Source organism: Dunckerocampus dactyliophorus, chromosome 12 (assembly GCF_027744805.1).
Source record: "Dunckerocampus dactyliophorus isolate RoL2022-P2 chromosome 12, RoL_Ddac_1.1, whole genome shotgun sequence".
NCBI lineage: Eukaryota > Metazoa > Chordata > Actinopteri > Syngnathiformes > Syngnathidae > Dunckerocampus > Dunckerocampus dactyliophorus.
In genome coordinates this window covers 3,559,104-3,579,118 of record NC_072830.1, presented here as the reverse complement: position 1 = coordinate 3,579,118, position 20,015 = coordinate 3,559,104, and the positions used below count along the sequence as shown (strand labels likewise).

Genomic DNA, 20,015 nt, shown 5'->3' with positions numbered 1-20,015 from the left:
ACCTGGTATAGAAATACACGTGGAACTTATATTAGAAATATTTTATTTAAAACATCTGCTACAAAAACATTCATGCCGACTTGAAACACAATAAAATAAACATATTGTACGGCTATTGAGTTGAAAACAATTACGTACAAAGCCTTCTTTGTACGAATTGTACATACAGTACTTTGTACATTGCTGGTACGTTTAAAAGCAAAAGATGCATTCAGGGACCCCTGTTGACTGAAGAGTCATAGTTAAATGTGTATGGCGCCATAGGAGGTAGGGTGGATTGAGCTTACAGGTTTTTTTTTTTTTACTATATAAGTGAGGAAAGGTGACAAGGAGTAGAACATCCACAATCGACTTCAAATCTGTCGTGTGCGTGTTCTTGATACAAAAATGCTAAAAAAAAATCAGCTACACACAGAAAATAAAACATATTTACAATTCATCAAGCCTAATAGAATAAAATCACAGTAGACACACAACAGTGCTGTTTCCAGCGAAGGGTGCAGCACACGTGGAAGCCGCTGAGTCGACAATCCACACTGCGGTGCGTGTCTCAGTCCATGTCCATGTCCATGTCCCAAGGCCTGGGGAGGCCCCTTTGTTCTACACCCCTGTATTCTGTTTGATCCACCCACGGAATTTGGTGACTGTCGTGTAGATGCCGGGTTTGTTCCTGCGGGCGCAGCCGTCACCCCAGCTGACCACGCCGCCCAGGAACATGCGGGTACCTGACTGAACGGAGAGCGGCCCGCCGGAGTCCCCCTGACCAAGACAAACGCAGCCTTGAGCTTAAGTCGACATGGACATAGTTCGGCTGTATAAGAAAGAATAAATATAGAGGGAGTAGACAGGAAGTAGTGTTACCTGACAGGCGTCGACTCCTCCGCTCAGCACGCCGGCACACATCATCCTGCTGGTGAGCTGCCCCCCCATCAGACCGTCACACACGGTGTGGTTGATGATGCGGACCTGCGCTTTTTGCAGCACCGTGGCGGCAAAGCCTGAAGGACACGCAGGAAGGTGCTGTTGAAGATGCAAACATCAAACGCTGCACTGCTCCGGTTTCATCCACGACTCACCCCCCTCCCGGGTGGCGCCCCACCCTGTGATCGAAACGGTGTTCCCGACCGGAATGTCGTGCTGTGCGGCTGGCAGGCAGATGGGCTGGATGTAGTCGCTGTAGGTGAGTGGGCTGTCCAGCTCCATGAGAGCGATGTCGTTGTCGAAGGTGAAGTCGTTGTAGTTGGGGTGTGGGTAGATACTCTTGATATTCTTCTTCACCACTGTGCTGCCCACGTTGCGCTGGTGGTGGAGGCCCATGTACGCCTCCCAAGTGCCGGGCTGGGAAAACCTGGGAAGGTTTTTTTTTTAAATTTTTTTAAATGAACACTGGAGACAGCTGATATGGATGGCACTACAGGAAGGGGGTGGAGCTATGCAGCAAGGAGGGCTTTCATGAGGACACTAGGAGGGAGGAACTAAGCAGAGAGGGTGGAGCTAGAGATCAAAGATGGGACAGGCAGAGCTATAATGATAGAGGGCTGAACACAAACTGAAGTGAGGGTGGAGCTTAACAAGTGAGGGCGGGGCTGCAAGCATAGTGCTCAGCAGTGAGTGAGGTCGAAGTTCATAAATTAGGGTGGAGCCATTCATCAAGGTTACGCATTCGGCCATAAAGGTGGGGCTAAAAGGTGTGGGTGGAGCTATGCTGCAAGAACAATGCTACTAAATGAGGGCAGGCCTAAATAGTAAGAGGGAGGAGCAAAGAAATAGGGTGGAACTATTTCACCAATGTTTGTGCTGAGCAATGAGGGCGGAGCTAAAAGAACAATGTTCAGAGAAGGTGGGGCTAAGAAAGCTATTCATAAAGGTTAGCTCTCAGCAATAAGGGTGGGGCTAGGAAGGTGTGGGTGGGGCTACAAAATGTTAGCACAGCAACACACAGCAAAGTTGGTGCTACGCAACGAGGGGGGCCTAAGCAATGAGGGGGCAAGGCTATGAAATAGGGCGGAGCTATTCATCAAGGTCCGTGCTAAGCACTGAGGGCGGAGCTAGGAAGTTAAAATGATGATGGAGATCTATGCTCCAAGGATGGTGCTTGGAGAAGGTGGGGCTAAAAAGTGAGGGTGGGTGGTGCTAAGAAATATGGCATATACTGTAAATATACAGAAATAAGTCTGCTCAGCAGGGAGGGTGGAGCTAAGTAGTAAGGGTGAAGCTACAAAAATGCAGGCGATCTATGCTGGGAGGTGCTTGGAGAAGGTGGAGGTAAGAAAGGGCGGGGCAATGAGGAAGTATGACTCAGGATGGTGATTGACAGAAATGGAGGCTAAGTGGTGAGTGCAGAACTCAGCAGTGAGGGCGGAGCTAAGTTTTGAGGGCGAACGGTACCTCGTCTTGCCGTCATCTTGCACACAGTGAGCGGCGGTGACCAGCCAGCGGTTACTGATGAGGGACGCACCGCACACGTGGCCGTAGCCCTTGACGTGGAGGCTGACCTGCCACGGGAACTCGCCGGGCTCCGCGTCCTGACCGCCCACGATGCGCGTCGCCTTAAACCTGCTCCTCCCGCACTCTGAAAAAGCCGACACGGTCGGGGGTCAAGCCACGCCAAGCAAGGAGGTGCAGGCTTTTCAAGCAAAGGCGCAAGTGGACTCACCGCAGTTCTCCTCGTCGGAGCCGTCCTCGCAGTCCTGGGTGCCGTCACATTCCGGGTTGACTTTGCTGATGCATTTGTCGTTCTTGCATTTGTATGTCAAGTCAGTGCACCTCACGGTGGAGGGACCTGCAGGGACAGCAAGGTGGGGGTGTTCACCTCATAGCTAAATGAGCGAGCAAAATATTAGAAAAGTCTTCTTCACCTCGTGCGCAGTCAAGCTCGTCGGATCCATCGCCGCAGTCATCCCGTCCGTTACAGCGACTCTTCTCTGTGACGCATTTGTTGTTCTTACAGGTGAGCTGCCCAGAAAAACAGCGACCTGTCCAGACAGGAAGCAAACAATTTAGATTAGACATTTTAGCAAAGTTATTTATTTATTTATTTTTAAAGCTGCTGTGCCGGCAAGAAGGTCCTACCGCAATTCTGCTCATCTGTGCCGTCGCCGCAGTCGTCAACACCGTCACACTTCCAGAACATGGGTTTACACAGGTTGTTCTTGCAGCTGATGTGGTCCGAACTGCACTCTGGAGGGGGCAACAAGGAGTTAGTTCACGGCGGTAGTGCAAGGGTGGCCAAAGTGCAATTTGCGCCCCGCGGCATGTTCGTAAAACATAATTTTAATGTTATAAAAACACTGCATGACATATTCCTATAACATATAAAAATGTTATAGGAATAAAGTCATAATTCGGAAAAGAACATTCACAAAAAGAAAGCTGAAATAAAATGAAAAAAAGCAGAAATGAAATAAACAGCTGTCGTTTTAGAAATTACAGTCAAAACAAAGAGAAAAAAGTCATATTCTAATGAGGAATAAAAGTCGCCATTTTATGAGAATAAACTCATAATATTATGAGGAAAAAGAATTTTAGTAGCATAGAACTGAAATATTAAAAAAGCATCAACAACTAGTGTGCTGCAGTTGAGAGATTTCGGCTCGTTGGCTCAGTGGGGATCTGAGGACGTGGTTCCAAGCCCGGGCAGGACCGGGCGTGTTACACAAGCACTGAAGACTCCTTACTACAGTTCAGCTCGTCGCTCATGTCGCCGCAGTCGTTCCATCCATCACACTTGAGCTCCGACTTTACGCAGCGCTGGTTTTTGCACTGGAACTGCTTGGGACAGGCTGCCGACAACACGGTCACACGGTCAGGTGTCAGAATAGCCAGAAATCAAACGTTGGTGCTCCTGCTTACGGTCTGAGATGTCCACGGCTTCGAACACGGCAGTGAAGCCTCGGTCCACGTACGAACTGTCGGAGAAAAACACCACGTTCATTTTGTTGCCACTGCTGGTCTCAGTGACCGACCCGTCCGGCTGCTCGCCGCAAAACCTGAAAGACGAGAAAGCACAACGGTGTGAGGCGTCGACTCGAACTGAGCGTCTTTGTTTGGGTTCACGCTCCCCGGGGACTCACTTCTTCCCGTTGATCTCCACGTAGTCTTTGCGGCACGGCTTGCTGCCGCCCTGTCCCGGTTCAGACAGGAGGAACTTTATGAAGGTGACTTTTACAGACTTTCCAGCGGGGACCTTTGACACGGACACAGCAAAAGTATTTGGACACGTGATCACCGTACCAGCAGGAAGTGAAAAGTGAAGAAAACATGGAGTGTCCTAGACCGGCCTACACTCCTCTGGGAAGAATTTCTACAAGATTTTGGAGTCCGTCCGTCTGTCAGGTCAATTGAGAGTTTTACACTAGTGTGACAGTCAAAGGTGTGAGTTATGTTGTACCTGTTGTGAGATCATTCAAACCTACAATAAAAGCCTTTTGTTCCAGCAATTAAGTCTGGGACTTGTGTGTTTTTGAAGTCCTTCTTAGTCCCACCGACATACGTACCTTCCATAGAGGAAGCTGAGTCAGAGGACACGAACGCGGACAGTTCCATCACCATGGCTGAGGTATCTGGGGTGGTCAAAATGCTCCCCAGTGGCAAAGCTTGGGGGATGGACGAGTTTCGCCCTGAATTCCTCAAGGCTCTGGATGTTGAGGGACTGTCTTGGCTGACACGTCTCTTCAACATTCCGTGGAAGTCGGGAACAGTACCTCAGGACTGGCAGACCGGGGTGGTGGTCTCCCTTTTCAAGAAGGGTGACTGAAGGGTATGTTCCAAATATAAGGGGATCATACTCCTCAGCCTCCCTGGGAAAGTCTATTCCAGGGTGCTAGAGAGAAGGCTACAGGAGGTGCAATGTGGTTTTCGTCCCGTTCGTGGAACAATGCACCAGCTCTACACCCTTGCAAGGGTACTGGAGGGTACATGAGAGTTTGCCAACCGGTCTACATGTGCTTTGTGGGAATGAGGTCCTGCCCCAGGTGGAGGAGTTCAAGTATCTCAGTCTTGTTCACGAGTGAGAGAAGGTTGGAGTGTGAGGTTGGAGGCGGATCGGCACAGCGTCTGCAGTTATGCGGTCGCTGTACTGGACCGTCGTGGTGAAGAGAGAGCTGAGCAAGAAGGAAGCTTTGGGTCGTGACTGAAATAACGAGACTGCGGATACAAGTTGCTTAAATGAGTTTCCTCTGTAGGGTGGCTGGACTCACCCTAAGAGATAGGGGGAGGAGCTCGGTTATCCGGGAGGGGCTCAGAGTAGAGCTGCTGCTCCTTCACATGGAGAGGAGCCAGTTGAGATGGCTCGGGCATCCAGTCTGGATGCCTCCCGGACGCCTCCCTGGTGAGGTGTTCCGGGCATGCCCAGCCGGGAGGAGGCTCAGGGCCAGACCGAGGACACGCTGGAGGTATTATGTCTCACAGCTGGCCTGGGAACCTCTTGGTGTCCTCCCGAGCTGGAGGAGGTGGCCTGGGACCGAGAAGTCTGGGCTTCCCTACTGAGACTGCTGCCCCCGCGACCTGGACCCGGATAAGCGGAGGAAAATGGACGGATGGCTTTAAGAGTCTCTCACCCAGCATTACAGTAACATTACTGACCCCGAGTGTCCAGCATAGAATACTACAAGTATATATCATTGCAACATATTTGAATGAGCCTTCTAAATGCCTTATACAGTATTTGTATTTTACTTCATGCAGCCAGTTTTATTCTTTAAAATGATTAATTTGGGCCAAAAATAGGTAAGATTTGCATATCCTGTTTTCCCATCACCTCACCTGTATGGACCACTGGCACGAGGTCCGAGGCGGGTAGTAGTTTGGGAAGTTGGGGGAAGTGAAGCTGCCTTTGTCGCCTGTCAGCTGGCCGCCGCACGTCGTGCCTGCGTGGGGTGGAAAGACAAACTCAGCCGTGCATTTTCTTTGCCTGGCGTGGCTCTCGAGGCACGCCGAGCGCGGCGTCCTTCCTACCTGTGCTGCCGCGCCGCACCTGCGAGACCTGCGCCCTGAAGCCCGGGTAGTTCTTCCTGTCGTTGGTTGCCATGGTGACCAGCATCACGTTGCCTGAGGACAGGAAGGTGAGGGGCTCACTGGGCGAGTAGTAGCCGCACATCCTGTGGATAGAGAGTCATGACTTCAGTCATGTTCTGCATAAGGGGTGTCCGAACCTGGGTTCTAGTTGTTTGTTAGCTAGCTAGGAATCCAATATATGCCAAGATAAGAATTGTTGGAGGTCTGCCGTGCACATAAATGCAATGTGCATATAAGTAAGCAACACTGCAAGCACACATACACTACCAGTCAAAAGTTTTGAGACACTCTATCATGTTATTGTATGACAACGTGTCTCCCAACTTTTGACTCAGAGTGTAGCTTTTACCAGTTGCATACATGTGTCTCTCCTGCAAGGGGCGCCACAAACCGCGCATCTGCAGTGCCCTTCCTGAAGCCGCATGACTCACTCTTGCAGGACTCTGGCCTCGATGGCCACCAGAGAGTTGTAGATCTTCACAAAGTCGTTGGCGCAGTTCTCCTCCAGGTTCAAGGTGTCAAAGTCCAGCTTGATGACGTAGTTGGGGTCGGCGCGCAGCTGCCACTGGATGAATGTGTTGGGCGGGTAGGGGGTGTCGGGGAAGCCGGGAGACTTGATCTGGCCGATGTGGTTGCTCCTGGCGTGCTCGGAGAACCTGAAGAACCCTGACAAGAGACATGAGATGCTGGATGATTGAAGTTGAATCCAGATCCGATCCAGATTTTTCTAGTATGCAGTGCAGCTTTTTTACCATTCCACCGAATCGGTGCCTCAGAAAATTGTATAAATGCACATTAAAATTAATTGTCAAATATGTATTTTTGGTTAATTGGCGACTCTAAATTGTCCATAGGTATGAATGTGAGTGTGAATGGTTGTTTGTGTATATGTGCCCTGCGATTGGCTGGCGACCAGTCCAGGGTGTACCCCGCCTGTCGCCCGAAGTCAGCTGGGATAGGCTCCAGCATGCCCCCGCGACCCTAATGAGGAAGAAGCGGTATAGAAAATGGATGGATGGATGGATGGATATGTATTTTTTAGGGCTGTCAAAAGATGAAAATGTTTAATCAGATTAATCAAGGTTTTCAAATTAATTAATCACCATGTAACATTATGTCTGAAATATGCCCATATTTACTGTATTTCATTGAAAGAAAGATAAATGACTGGGCAGGATTATGTTTGTATGTATTAACAGCACCAAATTAACTACAAATTTAAATCAAGTTAAGCAATGGCACACTTTGGTTGGTTCCGGTCAAGTTTTCTCACCATATTGACTTTGACTTCAATTCTGAAGCGTGATTCATCACATAAATCTGTTAATATTGGTAGCTCTCTGTAGCAGCATGAGTGGGCATGTAAACCAAGGAGTCTAGAGTTAAAACAGGAGTGCCAATCAGCATTCACATCCGTATTATGCCCTGTGCGGCTTTGGCCACCACGATGGGGAGAAGAATCCAGAAACTATGCCTTGAAAACATGTGCTCGGCCCACTTCTGTGGCCGTGGCCACCCCTGGTCACTGTCCGGGCACCCCACTGGCCATCTAGACAACTCAGGTATCAACTTATTGCCATCCCAATGTGAGTAATGGGCTCACCTTGGCCACCCCAATGAAACATTTCTGGCTCTGGTGTTTGTTTGGAGTTTGGTGTTGCTATTTTTAAATACTTGTAATTTATTTCTGAACTATAATTCTTACAAGAAATGAACATAAGAAAGTGTATTGCATGGAGTTTTATTTAAAATTTGACATGGCCGCCAGCATTCGCCACCGGTTTCTCAAGCCGCCTGGGAACCACATTAATTGACAATATATTAATAAATTATGAGTATTTTACAAAAGGAAGTTACTTTTCAATCATCGTGTATATGATTTGAATTACTGTCACATGATCCACCGGAAGTCGCATCATTCAGATCCTCTGCAAACCATGACCATTATTTTTCTTTTTCATATGTATTATTATTCGACCAGTCCGGGGTGTGCCCCGCCTGTCGCCCGAAGTCAGCTGGGATAGGCTCCAGCATGCCCCCGCGACCCTAAAGAGGAGAAGCGGTATAGAAAATGGATGGGTGGATGTATTATTATTTTTTAACATTCTTTTTTTTTTTTTTTAAATCTCAGTACAGTCCTGTTGCCTAAATTATTATTTATTAGAATTATTTTTATTTGTTTTTTTTTTAAATACATTTTTTGTTGAATCTTTGTAATGTGCTGAGTATCAACATGCCATTAGCGTAAATGCCATGTGTTTATAGTTCATGCATTTGCTAATTCTATGCAAAAAACTCACTCCAGTTAGTAAAATGAGTCATTTTGGCTTAAGGAACTTTCACAAAAATGAAATAAAGTCACTTGAGATGGGCCCATACACATTGTGATTAGTTCAATATGTGTATTATCAGATTTAGAGTTGGGAAAAAAAGCGCAACAAGCAAATGGGCAATAATAATTGAATATATTATGACTAAAAATGAGCAGGCAGAAGACTTACTGCTGAATTCCGTGGAGAACAATCTGGAATCGAGCTCTAGAGGATGAAAACACACAGTTGACGAGCAAGTCCTCAATGGAAGGATGGACCTGAGAGGCTCTTTTTGCGGTGCTGGGAATCTAACCTGAGGACACCACGTCTTCTAGGAGCAGGGAGTTCCCGGGTCTGTAGACGCTGCGCTGCTCCTTGTCCACTAGTTTGTCCATGGAGGTCATGGCGTTGTCCACCGCCGCCGCCTGGCCCATGGGAACGCTGAACTCGGAGATGTAGTAGGCGATGACGCTGCCCTCACTGATGGAAAACACAATATTAGATACACTACTCAGTGTTAGTATGATGTATTAAACATTATTCAGCCAGGCCAGGGGTGTCTGAAGCACGCCTGGGGGCCACTGAATGTTCAATCATGTGTACTGTACCTGAACGCCTGAACTGAAGATCCAACATAGTATTTGGACAACTGAGGACTTTTGCTGTAGAGAGTTTTCAGCTAGAAGACACACAAGATGGAGGCGAGTGTCAAGGGGGAGTGAAAAAGCTGATGGTGTGATCCATAATCGGTCCTTGCGGTACCTGCGACTTGACCTGCTTGGCCAGCGCCTTGAACTCGGAGCTGTTGACGTTCTCGTAGGCGTCCTCAAAGACCTGGTTAGTGATGCGCATGGAGCCGCTGTACATCTTCTTGACGCGCACATCTTTACGGACTGAAAAAAAACAATGAGGGTACACAATAACAATCCCTCGCTGGAAAACGCTGAAGTGTGCATGCCAGGCCAGTAGCTGGCACTGTCGCACAACCCCAAACGTTGGGAAGTGAGGTAAAAATGGTGACAAGTCAACAAACCACAGCTTCTCTGCTGCGGCTTGTTTATTTGCCGCTTTCTCTCCATTCTGACGTGCGAAAAAGGAAGCCGCGCGAAAGCCCCGAGGATGACTTTGTGTCGACTGACGCCACTTTCAAGTCTCCTTCCGAAGGCGGTGACTGCAACTTTTCCACCGCTTCATCAAAAAGCGGCTCTGAGAAGACAGCCGAGGGAATGAGGAGCTCCAAACTTTCCCTGTGATGTATATTTTTATTTCTGTCGCTGAGCCTTCCTTGCGAGCTTGTTAGCCTGCGACGACGTTTCCAAACACTGCAGGAAAAAAAAGATGATTTCCTCCAGCAAAGAGAGAATGTTTCATCTTCTATCTTGCTGGCTACCGTCATGGCAGTTGTATATTTTACCAGGACCGCAATCCCTCGCCACTTTAGTCTATCGCCGTTTTTCAAAAATATATTAAGAAATAATGGCTGTTTTGTGGTTGAATGTGGCCCATTATATGCATATTTAGGTGAATTTTACCTATTTTTTGCCTAAATGAAGTATTTTCAAGCCATTAAAAAATATAATACAAATATAAGGCATTCCAAAGACGCATTCAAAGACATTGTGATGATATGTAGTATTCTACACCGGTCACGAGGTGTCAGTAATGTTACACTGAGGAGACAATAGTCACTGCAGTACAGAACAGGACTGAAGAACTCTCCCAATGCTAACATGTATGAGTCTACTATGGTCTTATTTCATGTCTAGAGGGCTCTAATAACATTAAAAACTGTGTTTACAAAGTTGTAAACAGGTTTTCTATGCTCTAACTACGAAAGTATTACATTTATTAACATTGAATCCTAGATCCTATCCTATACCTACATCCTATATATTTAGAAGGTCGCAAACAGGGTTTCTATGTCTAAAATGTCTTATTTTCTGTTATTATGTCTACAATGTTGGGTAATATGAGTGTAAAGGTGACTATAGGGGTGTTATTTCATGTCTAGAGGGCTCTAATAATGTTAAAAACATATTTAGAAGGTCACAAACAGGGTTTCTATGTCTTATTTTCTTCTATTATGTCTACTATATTGGGTAATATGAGTGTAAATGTGACTTTGGGGGTATTCTTTCATGTCTAGAGGGTTCTAACGTTAAAAAACGCATTTAGAAGGCTGTAAACAGGTTTTCTATGCTTTAACTACAAAAATATTCCATTTATGGAAATTCACTTATCACGGTTGGGTCTGGAACCAATTAACTGCGATATACAAGGGATTACTGTACCTCGTTCCAAAAGTTTCGACAGAGATCAAAAAGTACAAAAACCATGGAATTTTCCCCCTAGGCAATAACGTAAATCCAGTTAATCGGTTCCAGACACTCACAAATATGAACCAAAAAATTTTTCCCTGGAGAATAATTATAGTTTTTAAACGGTATACTAAATGAATGCATGACTAACTATAGTTTTACATGAAAAAAAACCAAGATGAAATCATTATAAACGCCGAATGGATGGAAGTTATTGTTGATGCGATCTTCCTGTACATCCTCGTGAGGTGGGATTCAATAGCACTTCTCACCTTCTGCATCAAATTGCTGCCACTCGCAACTTTCTTTGGCTCCATGGCGGCTTATTTACCAGTCGCGCAGAGCAAACGTACTAGTTTGTCACATGCAATATTGTATGAAATCTCAAAAAAACAAGATTCTCCACAAAAAAAACAAAAAAAAAAAACAAAGTTTGACTGTATTGGTTCACAACATCCATGTGTAAGTACTCCAGCTAATACACACCCTTGCAATTTCTTTGAATGTATCACAGTAGCTTGCTAGAAGATAGGAAGTAGCTGTTCTGTTTCCAAAACAAGTATCTCCAATGGTGTTTCTTTGTCTACGAGCTCTGAGAACTCTTTCATGCGGCCTTGCGCCCGTTTTCCCCTCATGATAAAGTTTGCACACTGTAACTACAATATGCCTCTGTTCCCTCCTCCGGCGGTACGCTTGTATCGGACTTGCTATCTTTTTATTTCACAGAAAGTACGAAGCTGGTTTTCATGAAACTTTCAGGAGGGGTGTACGTAGCAGCATTATAATTTTATATAATAAAATATCATTAGATATACTGTGTATGTATTTATGTATTATAAAATGTTTATTTATAATTAATTATTTTCCACCTGGAGGTTGAGGTGTGCTGCCAATTATTATTTTATCACACAGTAGGGCAGGATTATAAAGGGGGAAAAAAAACGATGACATAATAAATAATATTTCTATAATTATTACAACATTTCATATTATTATTTTAATATAATGAATACAGTATTTCAAAATATTCCATGTAATTGTATTTTGTTAAAATATTTCTGTGTTCATCAACCAAACTCTCCCTCAAAAAAAAAAAAAAAAAGAAGAAAGAACCATTACTACTGACTACAACTGACTATACTGTACTGTACTGTACATACTAATAAACGGGAAACTTACAGTGGAAATGCCAGACCAGCAAGCCGGTCATCAAAGCGACCACGGCAGCGAAGATCAGCACTCCGATCACGGCGCCGACTTTGCTGGGACCCTTTTTCTTCTCGAGCTTCTTGTTGTCGGAAGCCGGCAGGAACTGAACTGTGGTGTCCCAGTCCTTGTCCTGGAAGACACACAAGGGACAAATGGTCAGCAGGATGAACAGGATGTAGAGCTTACTAGGACAGTACTGTGGGCTGGGACTTCCAAGCTGTTCTTCTGTTCTTGACAGACACCCCGGGGTGCTGGGGTACCAACTGCAGTGGGACAGTCCAAAAGGGGTGGAGCTAGCACACCGCCATCCACTACACGGTGCCTACAGCAGGGGAACCTGGACTTTTTTCCAACAATAAACAGTATAGAAAAATAATTTGACATTTTAATTAATTTATTATTATATAATTAATATAATTCTTCACATTTGTTAATGTAAGTCCAGATATACTAAGCCATAATAATAATAATAATATTTATTGATGTATTTATTTTTATGTTAACTTAAATAGAAAGTGATTTTTACTCAACAATTTCCAGCAGGAGGATGTTTTGACAAACTGCAACGTTGTGCAACTGCTCGTTTGCAAGTGCTATACCGTACACGGCATGCCTGTAGTTGTTTTTTCATGTGCAAAACTGATTTTAACATGTGCTTAATAGCCGTGTGAGGCAAATGATAAGGCTTAGAACAAGGGTCACCAACGTTTTTTCTTGCGAGAGCTACTTTTAGAAAATGAAAATGGCCACGAGCTACTCATTTTTGTAGAAATGATTTTCATACCTTATTTCAACCCAAACAGATCAAATATGCTTGTTTTACCAAAACATTCACAAAATGCTGGTATCCACAACTCACATTTTATGTTTCAGAATACTTTTCTTTCTAGTGTTCTCACATTATTAACTGAAAACCTGAATGAAAAGCAGGCTTGCGGGCACCTCATGTGGTCGTGGGGGGCTACCTGGTGCCCGCGGGCACTGTGTTAGTGACCCCTGGTTTAGAGTATCACAAATCGTTTTTTTTTTTCAAGGGTGTGTCTATTATTTGTGGTTTACCGAAGCTCTTGGAACACAACTCCCAACCTACTGTACTATAAGACGCACACAGACAGTGATGTCGGTGGTTCAAACTTGAGTAGTAGCTTGGCGTGGGTCATGGCCACAACAGTAGGCCGTGTCCATGATCAAGTTTGGTGCTTGTGTGTTTCACCGTACATTGCTGGGACATTACTGACACCTAGTGACTGGTGTAGAATACTACATATCATCACAATGTCTTATATTTGCATTTTACTTAATTTAGCCATTTTTATGCTTGAAAATGCTTTATTTAGGCAACAACTATGTAAAATATGCTTAAATGTGCATGTTTTCTGACTAATAATAAGCCAATTTATTCTTTTTTTTTTTTTTTAAACGTGATAGGGTCAAGCCATGGAATTTGAAGTGTGGAAGCGATGGGGGAAAACTACATTTTTTTTTGTTTTTGTGTGGCCCTTATCTTCCTCCGTAATAATACTTTTTCATTTCAAAACAAGTTGCGGGCTCCAAAGGGCCCCCGGGCTGCACTTTGGACACCAAATGTGTTTCCAGAGGCGCGTCTCTCAAAAGCACATCTGGGTGACATCACCGTGATGATGACCAACATCAAGCTGGAGTGTTTTGACTTGAAAGAAGCGGCGGCTTTCAAGGTCAGACGAGGTCATCTGTGTCAGCGAGTCGCTGCTCGCGTATACCAGGAAGGTCTTTGTCCGTGGTGACCTACAAACCTCCAAACATGCTCAGCACCATTGCTATGGGTAGCAGCCATACAGGACAGCACTGTGCATGTTGATGCAGTTAAAAAAGGGAACACGTCTATGCCGTGGTTGGCTGAAGAGGAGGGGGGGGGGGTTTCACCCTGTAAAATCCTGTCAAACCTGCTGGGAAGGAGCCGGCGGCGGCGCACAACAACACTCAAGTGTGAGACTTCCTGCTGAAAACACAAGCTACAGGAGCTGGAACACTTTGGAACGCATTGCAATTTATAAACGACATTAGTGGCGTTCCAAAATTGGTGGCGATTTGACTGAACACTCTTCAAGTTACAGCGTCAGAGCACACTGAGCTGTGTGAGAAATTTCAAGCCCATAACAGCACCACCACGTGGCCATATTTGTCAGAGAAGTAATAGCACGGCCAACGCCGTAGCGGCGTAAGCGTCCACAAAGTTTCACCCTTTTGTGTGTGGCGCTTCAGGAGTAGAAGAGTTACAACATGAGGGTGTCCTCATTTTTCCAGCACATGACTGTCAACTCCAACTGTTTCTCTTTGTGTTGAAACTAAAGTTACAACTCCAGCAGACGAACCATGAACTCCACTTTTACAACGTTCGTCTTTGTTGGTGGGGAGCCAAACCTCACATTCACTGCCGGGAGGGGGACTTTTAATGGAGGAGGCAGACAGAAATTAAACAGAATGGACTCCGATTGAAAACATGTCCTAACACATCATTGTCTCTGTACTATTTATTATTGTTATTTTAAATAGTGACACATGGAAGCAGTATTACAGTAGTATTTAGATGTCCAACATGCATCACATTAATATTATTAGTAGTGGTATTCACTGTTTCCCAAGAATAGACAGATTATAATGGGACTGTAAGCTTGTTTCACTGCCGTACAGTAGATGGAATGATAACTCTGCTTCTTAATTCATTGAACACCAAAAACGTTGTTATACGTTTTTATAAACCCGAACGCCCGATCTCACTAATGTATTTATACGTCTTTCACGCTTTTTTTGCACGAGAGGCAAAAAGAGGTGATGACGCAACTCCCCACTACTGCATTACACTCCAGAGCAACTTTAAGCCATAAAAACGGCCACAAGGCGGCAGAAGTGCATTTGATAAGAGCTCGGCGGGGATCAATCACACATGACAGGAAGGAGGAAGTGAGAGAGCGTGGAGGAGTGCAGCGTGCAGAAGGTTACGCATCGTAGGGAAAATTTAACACATGCACACGCGCGTGCACACACATAGTTCAGTTACAAATGCGAAAATTCTAACTAGTTCATCGTGTCATATTTGTAAATACGTTTTTTTATGCAAAACAACCCCTTTTTATGTTGGTATAGTTGTTTAGATATTTGAGCTGTCGCAAAAGCAAAACATATTTGCGTCAAAGTGAAAGTTATGCTTGAAATGTATCTTTTCACAAAAAGCTGCTTTTCTCCCTTTTGTGGTCGGGAACTGATATTTTCCTAAAACTTACTTATGTTCTTCTGCTGATTACTACAGAACGGACAAAGGTAGAAGCAAACTTTATATTTCTGATGAAAGTGGGGAGTCTAATCTTTCTTTTGGTAGGTTCGATGTTGATATAGGCATAGAACACAATATTCTGTGTGCCTTGAAAGATCAGTCAAAATCGAAGGGGTTGTCTTTTGAAAAATGGCTGGGATTGAATGAGTTAACACACCTCATAGGCACCTGCCGCAGATGTAGCGACAAATCTGTTTTTTCGACTTTGTCTGTTCTGACTGGACACTTTGAAGACTAACATGGAAGAACATATTGCTCTTCTCAACGAGCAGCGGGCCCTGCTGTGTATTTCGAAACATATTCAGTTTGCTTTTCACATTTTTTGCCCACCTTTTTGTCTCCCACAGCACCCATAAAAATGATACACGCATGCGTCATGGCCAATTATGCAAATTATACAACGACGTCACCTACCCGACCGCAGGTAGATTGCACAAAGCGATATGAAAGCGAAATTCAACATTCAGTGTGTCGACAACAGTAACATACTCTACTGGGTATACAAGATCATGTGATTAAAGGAAAAATGTCATTCTAAAAGTGACAGTGACATGTATTTTGAATGTATGCAGAGAAACTGTCCTGTATGCCGGGTAGGGTGGGGCTGCACAAAAAACAGGAAAACAAAGTCGCAAGATCAATTCACACTAACGTGATAGAATTTTTTTTTTAAGGTACTTAACGAGCCGATTACCAACAAACACTGCCATTCTTTAAACTCACAGACTCAGTGCTGCTTACGTCAGCACGATGGTCGACACTTCCCCCTCACTCTCCCGGTCCCTCAGCGAGCCTCGCTGTCGGCCAAAGAGAATTGGCCGGCAAGGCGCAGCGGTGGTCATCTCACAGGTGGAACCATCACATTCAATAATAGACTGATGTGTATTTACGAATGTATGGTGGGGGTGAGCTGGTGTGCCATGTTTTGACTTGATGGATTATTTTCAGTCTTTTTATTCTTGTCTATTAGTACAACAGGGACCTGAACAACAGAAAGCCCCCTGGAAGTTTCTTCAAAGCAGACAATGAAAAGTATAATAAAAATGATAATAAGAAAAAAGTGGGATTTCTTTCAAAGAAAAGGACATGGCACTGAATATGGTGTATGCGCTAAAAAAAAAAAATTGTCCCAGACAATCGAGATCAGCAACAATATCATAAGTCACTTTTTTTTTTTAATTGACATAATCGTTCAGCGCTAATGCCAGGTATCATCTACTAATGTGGACCCATTGAAGAAGGAACGCTGGTAATAAACAGTATGGAGGTTCATTTGTTTCTTTATCAACAAAGCTTTTTCTTTGAGTATTTTTAGACACCAAATTTATGCGACTGATTTTTTTGCCTTTGATTTTTGGTAACTGATTTTGTGCTGAATACGTGTGCAGAATGCATGCATTTTGAAATCCAGTTGATTAAGAGGCGGAGTTTAAAAATTCAGTTTGATAAAGCACGGTGTTTTAAATTCTTTTTATAAAAATTCTGCGCCAGTAAATTCATTACAAATAAATGTCATGTTTCGAAATTCACGCACGCCATTAGGATTGAATCAGTCAATTAGCCATAAATTAGGCTTAGTCACATGACATGGGTTTTACAAAAAAAATTGTGGGAAGTTTCCATCCATCCATTTTCTACGCCACTTACCCTAATTAGGATCGTGGGGGTATGCTGGAGCCTATCCCAGCTAACTTTGGGCAAGAGGCGGGGTACATGCCAGAGCACATATAGACAAACAACCATTCACACTCACATTCATACCTATGGACAATTTAGAGTCAGCAATTAACCGAACATGCATGCTTTTGGAATGTGGGAGGAAACCGGAGTACCCGAAGAAAACCCACGCACGCAAACTCCACACAGAGATGCCCAAACGGAGATTCGAACCTGCATTTTCCCGATCTCCTGACTGTGTGGCCACCACTCAGCCACCGTGCTTCATTGTGGGGAGTATAAAAACATAACAAATTATTTGCACTTTTACTATTACTATTATTCACTATACATATTTTATACATATTATTATTACACATATTTTAACAGATTGTGCATGCATTTTCCTTATGATTTTTTTATGCAATGAAAAGTTCAGCACGCAAAAAAATTCAGAGTCTAAACTTTGGTAAACCTTCATAAACAGTTCCATAACTCAGAATGCCGGAAGACTTGAACACATCACAGCCACTCAAACACTATTTGTTCATTTGGTGTTTTTAGTTGTGTCTCCGCAATAGACTCCGTAGGAGGATACTAGCACATAGCAGCGACAGGACGCCTGGAACAAGTCCCGACACGGCGGGCGACCCTGAGGAATTCAGGTTGGAACCACCGGGACCCTCGCTGGGAGAAGGAAGGCTCTCACAACATTCCCACTTTCAGTCATTGCATTTAAACATGTTCCTGCTCACACCGAGTACTGGTGGAGGCTTTGGCATATCGTAACAGTTGGGAAGTTACCATGGAAACAGAGATTCACTGATTTTTTTAAAATAGAGAATTTCCCTTCCTGATAATCCACTTGAGTGACAGCACTTGGGAGGGTCATATTGTGCTAGCATAAAGCTAATATTACCAGTAGGACCACAGAGAAACACTTTACTTTTTTAAAAATCGTAGATATGTTCAATAATATGCGTTTCAGTGTGCAAGAAGTGTCATAACTGTGACTTAAAATCTTATTTTCAGATATAATTTACTTTGTGTCTAATGTAGTGTCCCTGAAGGCCACACTGCTGCGTCTCTTGATGCTATTCGTGACGTCACAAGAGGTGAGTTCAATGTCAGCTTTCGGTGAAAGACACTGAAAACAACAAAACGCGATCGATCACAAGAGGGTCCAACTTACCTGGGTAGGGGTGTACCTCAGGCCGCTGTCCATGTAGTCCATCAAGGGGGGGGGATCAAAGTGGAACGAGTGCGGAAATGAAAACACCTGAGCTCTTCCTTTCTTTAGCCTCCAATTACAGACTTCCCAATCTCCGAGGTGTACCTAAAGGGTCCACCCAACAAAAATGAAAGGCGCAAAAATCCTTACAGAACCTTCTTGAAATAGTTTTTTTCCCTAACAAATTCAAGTGTCCCACGGTCTGTGTCGACTGACTGCCAGGGAGGGAAACGAAAGAGCAGAAAAAACGTCTTTCCGGAAACTTTAGGCATCTGTGACTGGGGCCCCGCCTCCGCCTCGCGCACCTGTTCGTACTTCCTGTTTACCTGCCGCCGCCAGGCGAAACAGCATTTTAAATAGCTTTTTTAAACAAATGACGTTACTCCAAAGACATATAAAATTTTTAAGGGAGTACACTTCAATGTGTTGGAATGCAGTTATGGTTGCACTGTGAGATCTGTAAAAAAAAAATTAAAAAAAATAAAATGAAAACACACATGGCGGACTACTTTTCCGTGCGGATGACTGCATTCACGACATTTTTATCGATTAAATGGACAAGGTGTTTGTACTGATTTGTTATAGCAAATAGTATTGGTTCGGTTGAGGCTGATCTATTTTCAGTATCGGTTATGAGATTTGATCCGAGTTCAGGCATGATTCACTGGTGCTGACTCACCCCCACCTCAACCATGACACGCCAGGTTTCAGTTTGGTCACGCGCGGAAATCCCGAATGTTAGTGGGAGGACTATTATTTTTTTCCACTCATGTTTTCACATAAAAACTTCCAAGCAATTTGTAGCATGTGGGGAAAGTTATGCGTTTTTAATATGTTTCTTTATTATTTATCACTTAACCAGCTATCTAAAAACTCTATTAAGTGTACAATTACATAATTTTATTTATTTATTTCCCTATTAGAAAATAAGGATATGTTTGACAAGATCTACTTCAATTCACACGTTGAATTGTGATGTTCTTCTATGTAATTTTAAGCAATAAACTAAACAATTACCAACTTAAACATTTATATCCATAACCTAAACAGTATTTCAAGTCATAATGTGGAGTCTCCTAGACCATATGTTTTTATTTTTTACATTTCTTGTTTTTCTTGCCAAAAACTTAGGAGTATTTTAAAGTTAAGAAATAAAAATGCCAGTTATCGATGAAACAAAGCATATTATGTAATATTATTGAGCAGAATCCCACATCACAAAACCATGCATGTTAAGCGTGAATGGTTAAGATACAAAAAAGAAAAAAACTATCACCAGATTTTCAGATTGTCACCAAAGTAGGGAGAGACGTCTGCCACGACAGGATGCACAAAACAGTCTCAAGAACCCATGTTCGTAAACAAACAGGAAGATGGCCAATTTGGTCTGGACTGGTCATTTTGGGCTGAAAGCAGGGGTCATATCCCAGCAAACTCCTCCTGGGAACTTTGACCACATGAGCCCAAATCACAATCACAGACACTAGACAGATGGCCGGTGACATATTGCAAAGCCTTTTAGCCTATGACATAGGATGTGGGCGGGGCACCGCGACAAACTTGGGTGAGTTTTGATGATTAACCTTAAAAACGTAATCTTCGTTAAAAAGGTCAGATCTTCATCCTAGTTGGTGTGCGAGAGGTAGACACAACATTTTTGCGTTTAATGAGCAAAATGAGAGTTCAAGTTGCATTTTTGGAATCAAGCATCTGTGAAAAGACGACACGTCCAAGTGGAATTGGTGAGTTTATTGACGTGTATCCTCCCCCCGTAACCTTAAGTCTGCTAAACTTGCATCTTTTATGACTAATATCGAAATATACTAGCCGTGTGTGTGTGTGTGTGTGTGTGTGTGTGTGTGTCTTGTATCTGTCACACAGCAGAGCAGGCCGTCACCAGACCGAGAAGCCGTTTGGGTACACCGTGAGACAGTCGACATGTACACAGCTACCGGAAGAAAGCA

At 44.0% G+C, this 20,015-nt stretch overlaps 1 protein-coding gene across 1 annotated transcript; it reads right to left on the bottom strand.

Annotated features, from left to right (window-relative positions):
• Positions 1 to 22: 22 nt before the first annotated feature.
• Positions 23 to 19,872, bottom strand: st14a (ST14 transmembrane serine protease matriptase a). Its single transcript, XM_054794754.1, has 19 exons — positions 18,013 to 19,872; positions 11,825 to 11,984; positions 9,090 to 9,220; positions 8,936 to 9,006; positions 8,641 to 8,807; positions 8,517 to 8,552; positions 6,447 to 6,681; positions 5,956 to 6,098; positions 5,764 to 5,867; positions 4,074 to 4,186; positions 3,853 to 3,989; positions 3,678 to 3,782; positions 3,073 to 3,180; positions 2,859 to 2,975; positions 2,657 to 2,782; positions 2,389 to 2,572; positions 1,077 to 1,348; positions 862 to 998; positions 23 to 759 (listed from the first exon to the last, which is right to left on the bottom strand). Exons 1-19 carry the CDS (start codon positions 18,052 to 18,054, stop codon positions 601 to 603), a joined length of 2,547 nt encoding a protein of 848 aa, XP_054650729.1. The 5' UTR covers positions 18,055 to 19,872; the 3' UTR covers positions 23 to 600.
• Positions 19,873 to 20,015: the final 143 nt, after the last annotated feature.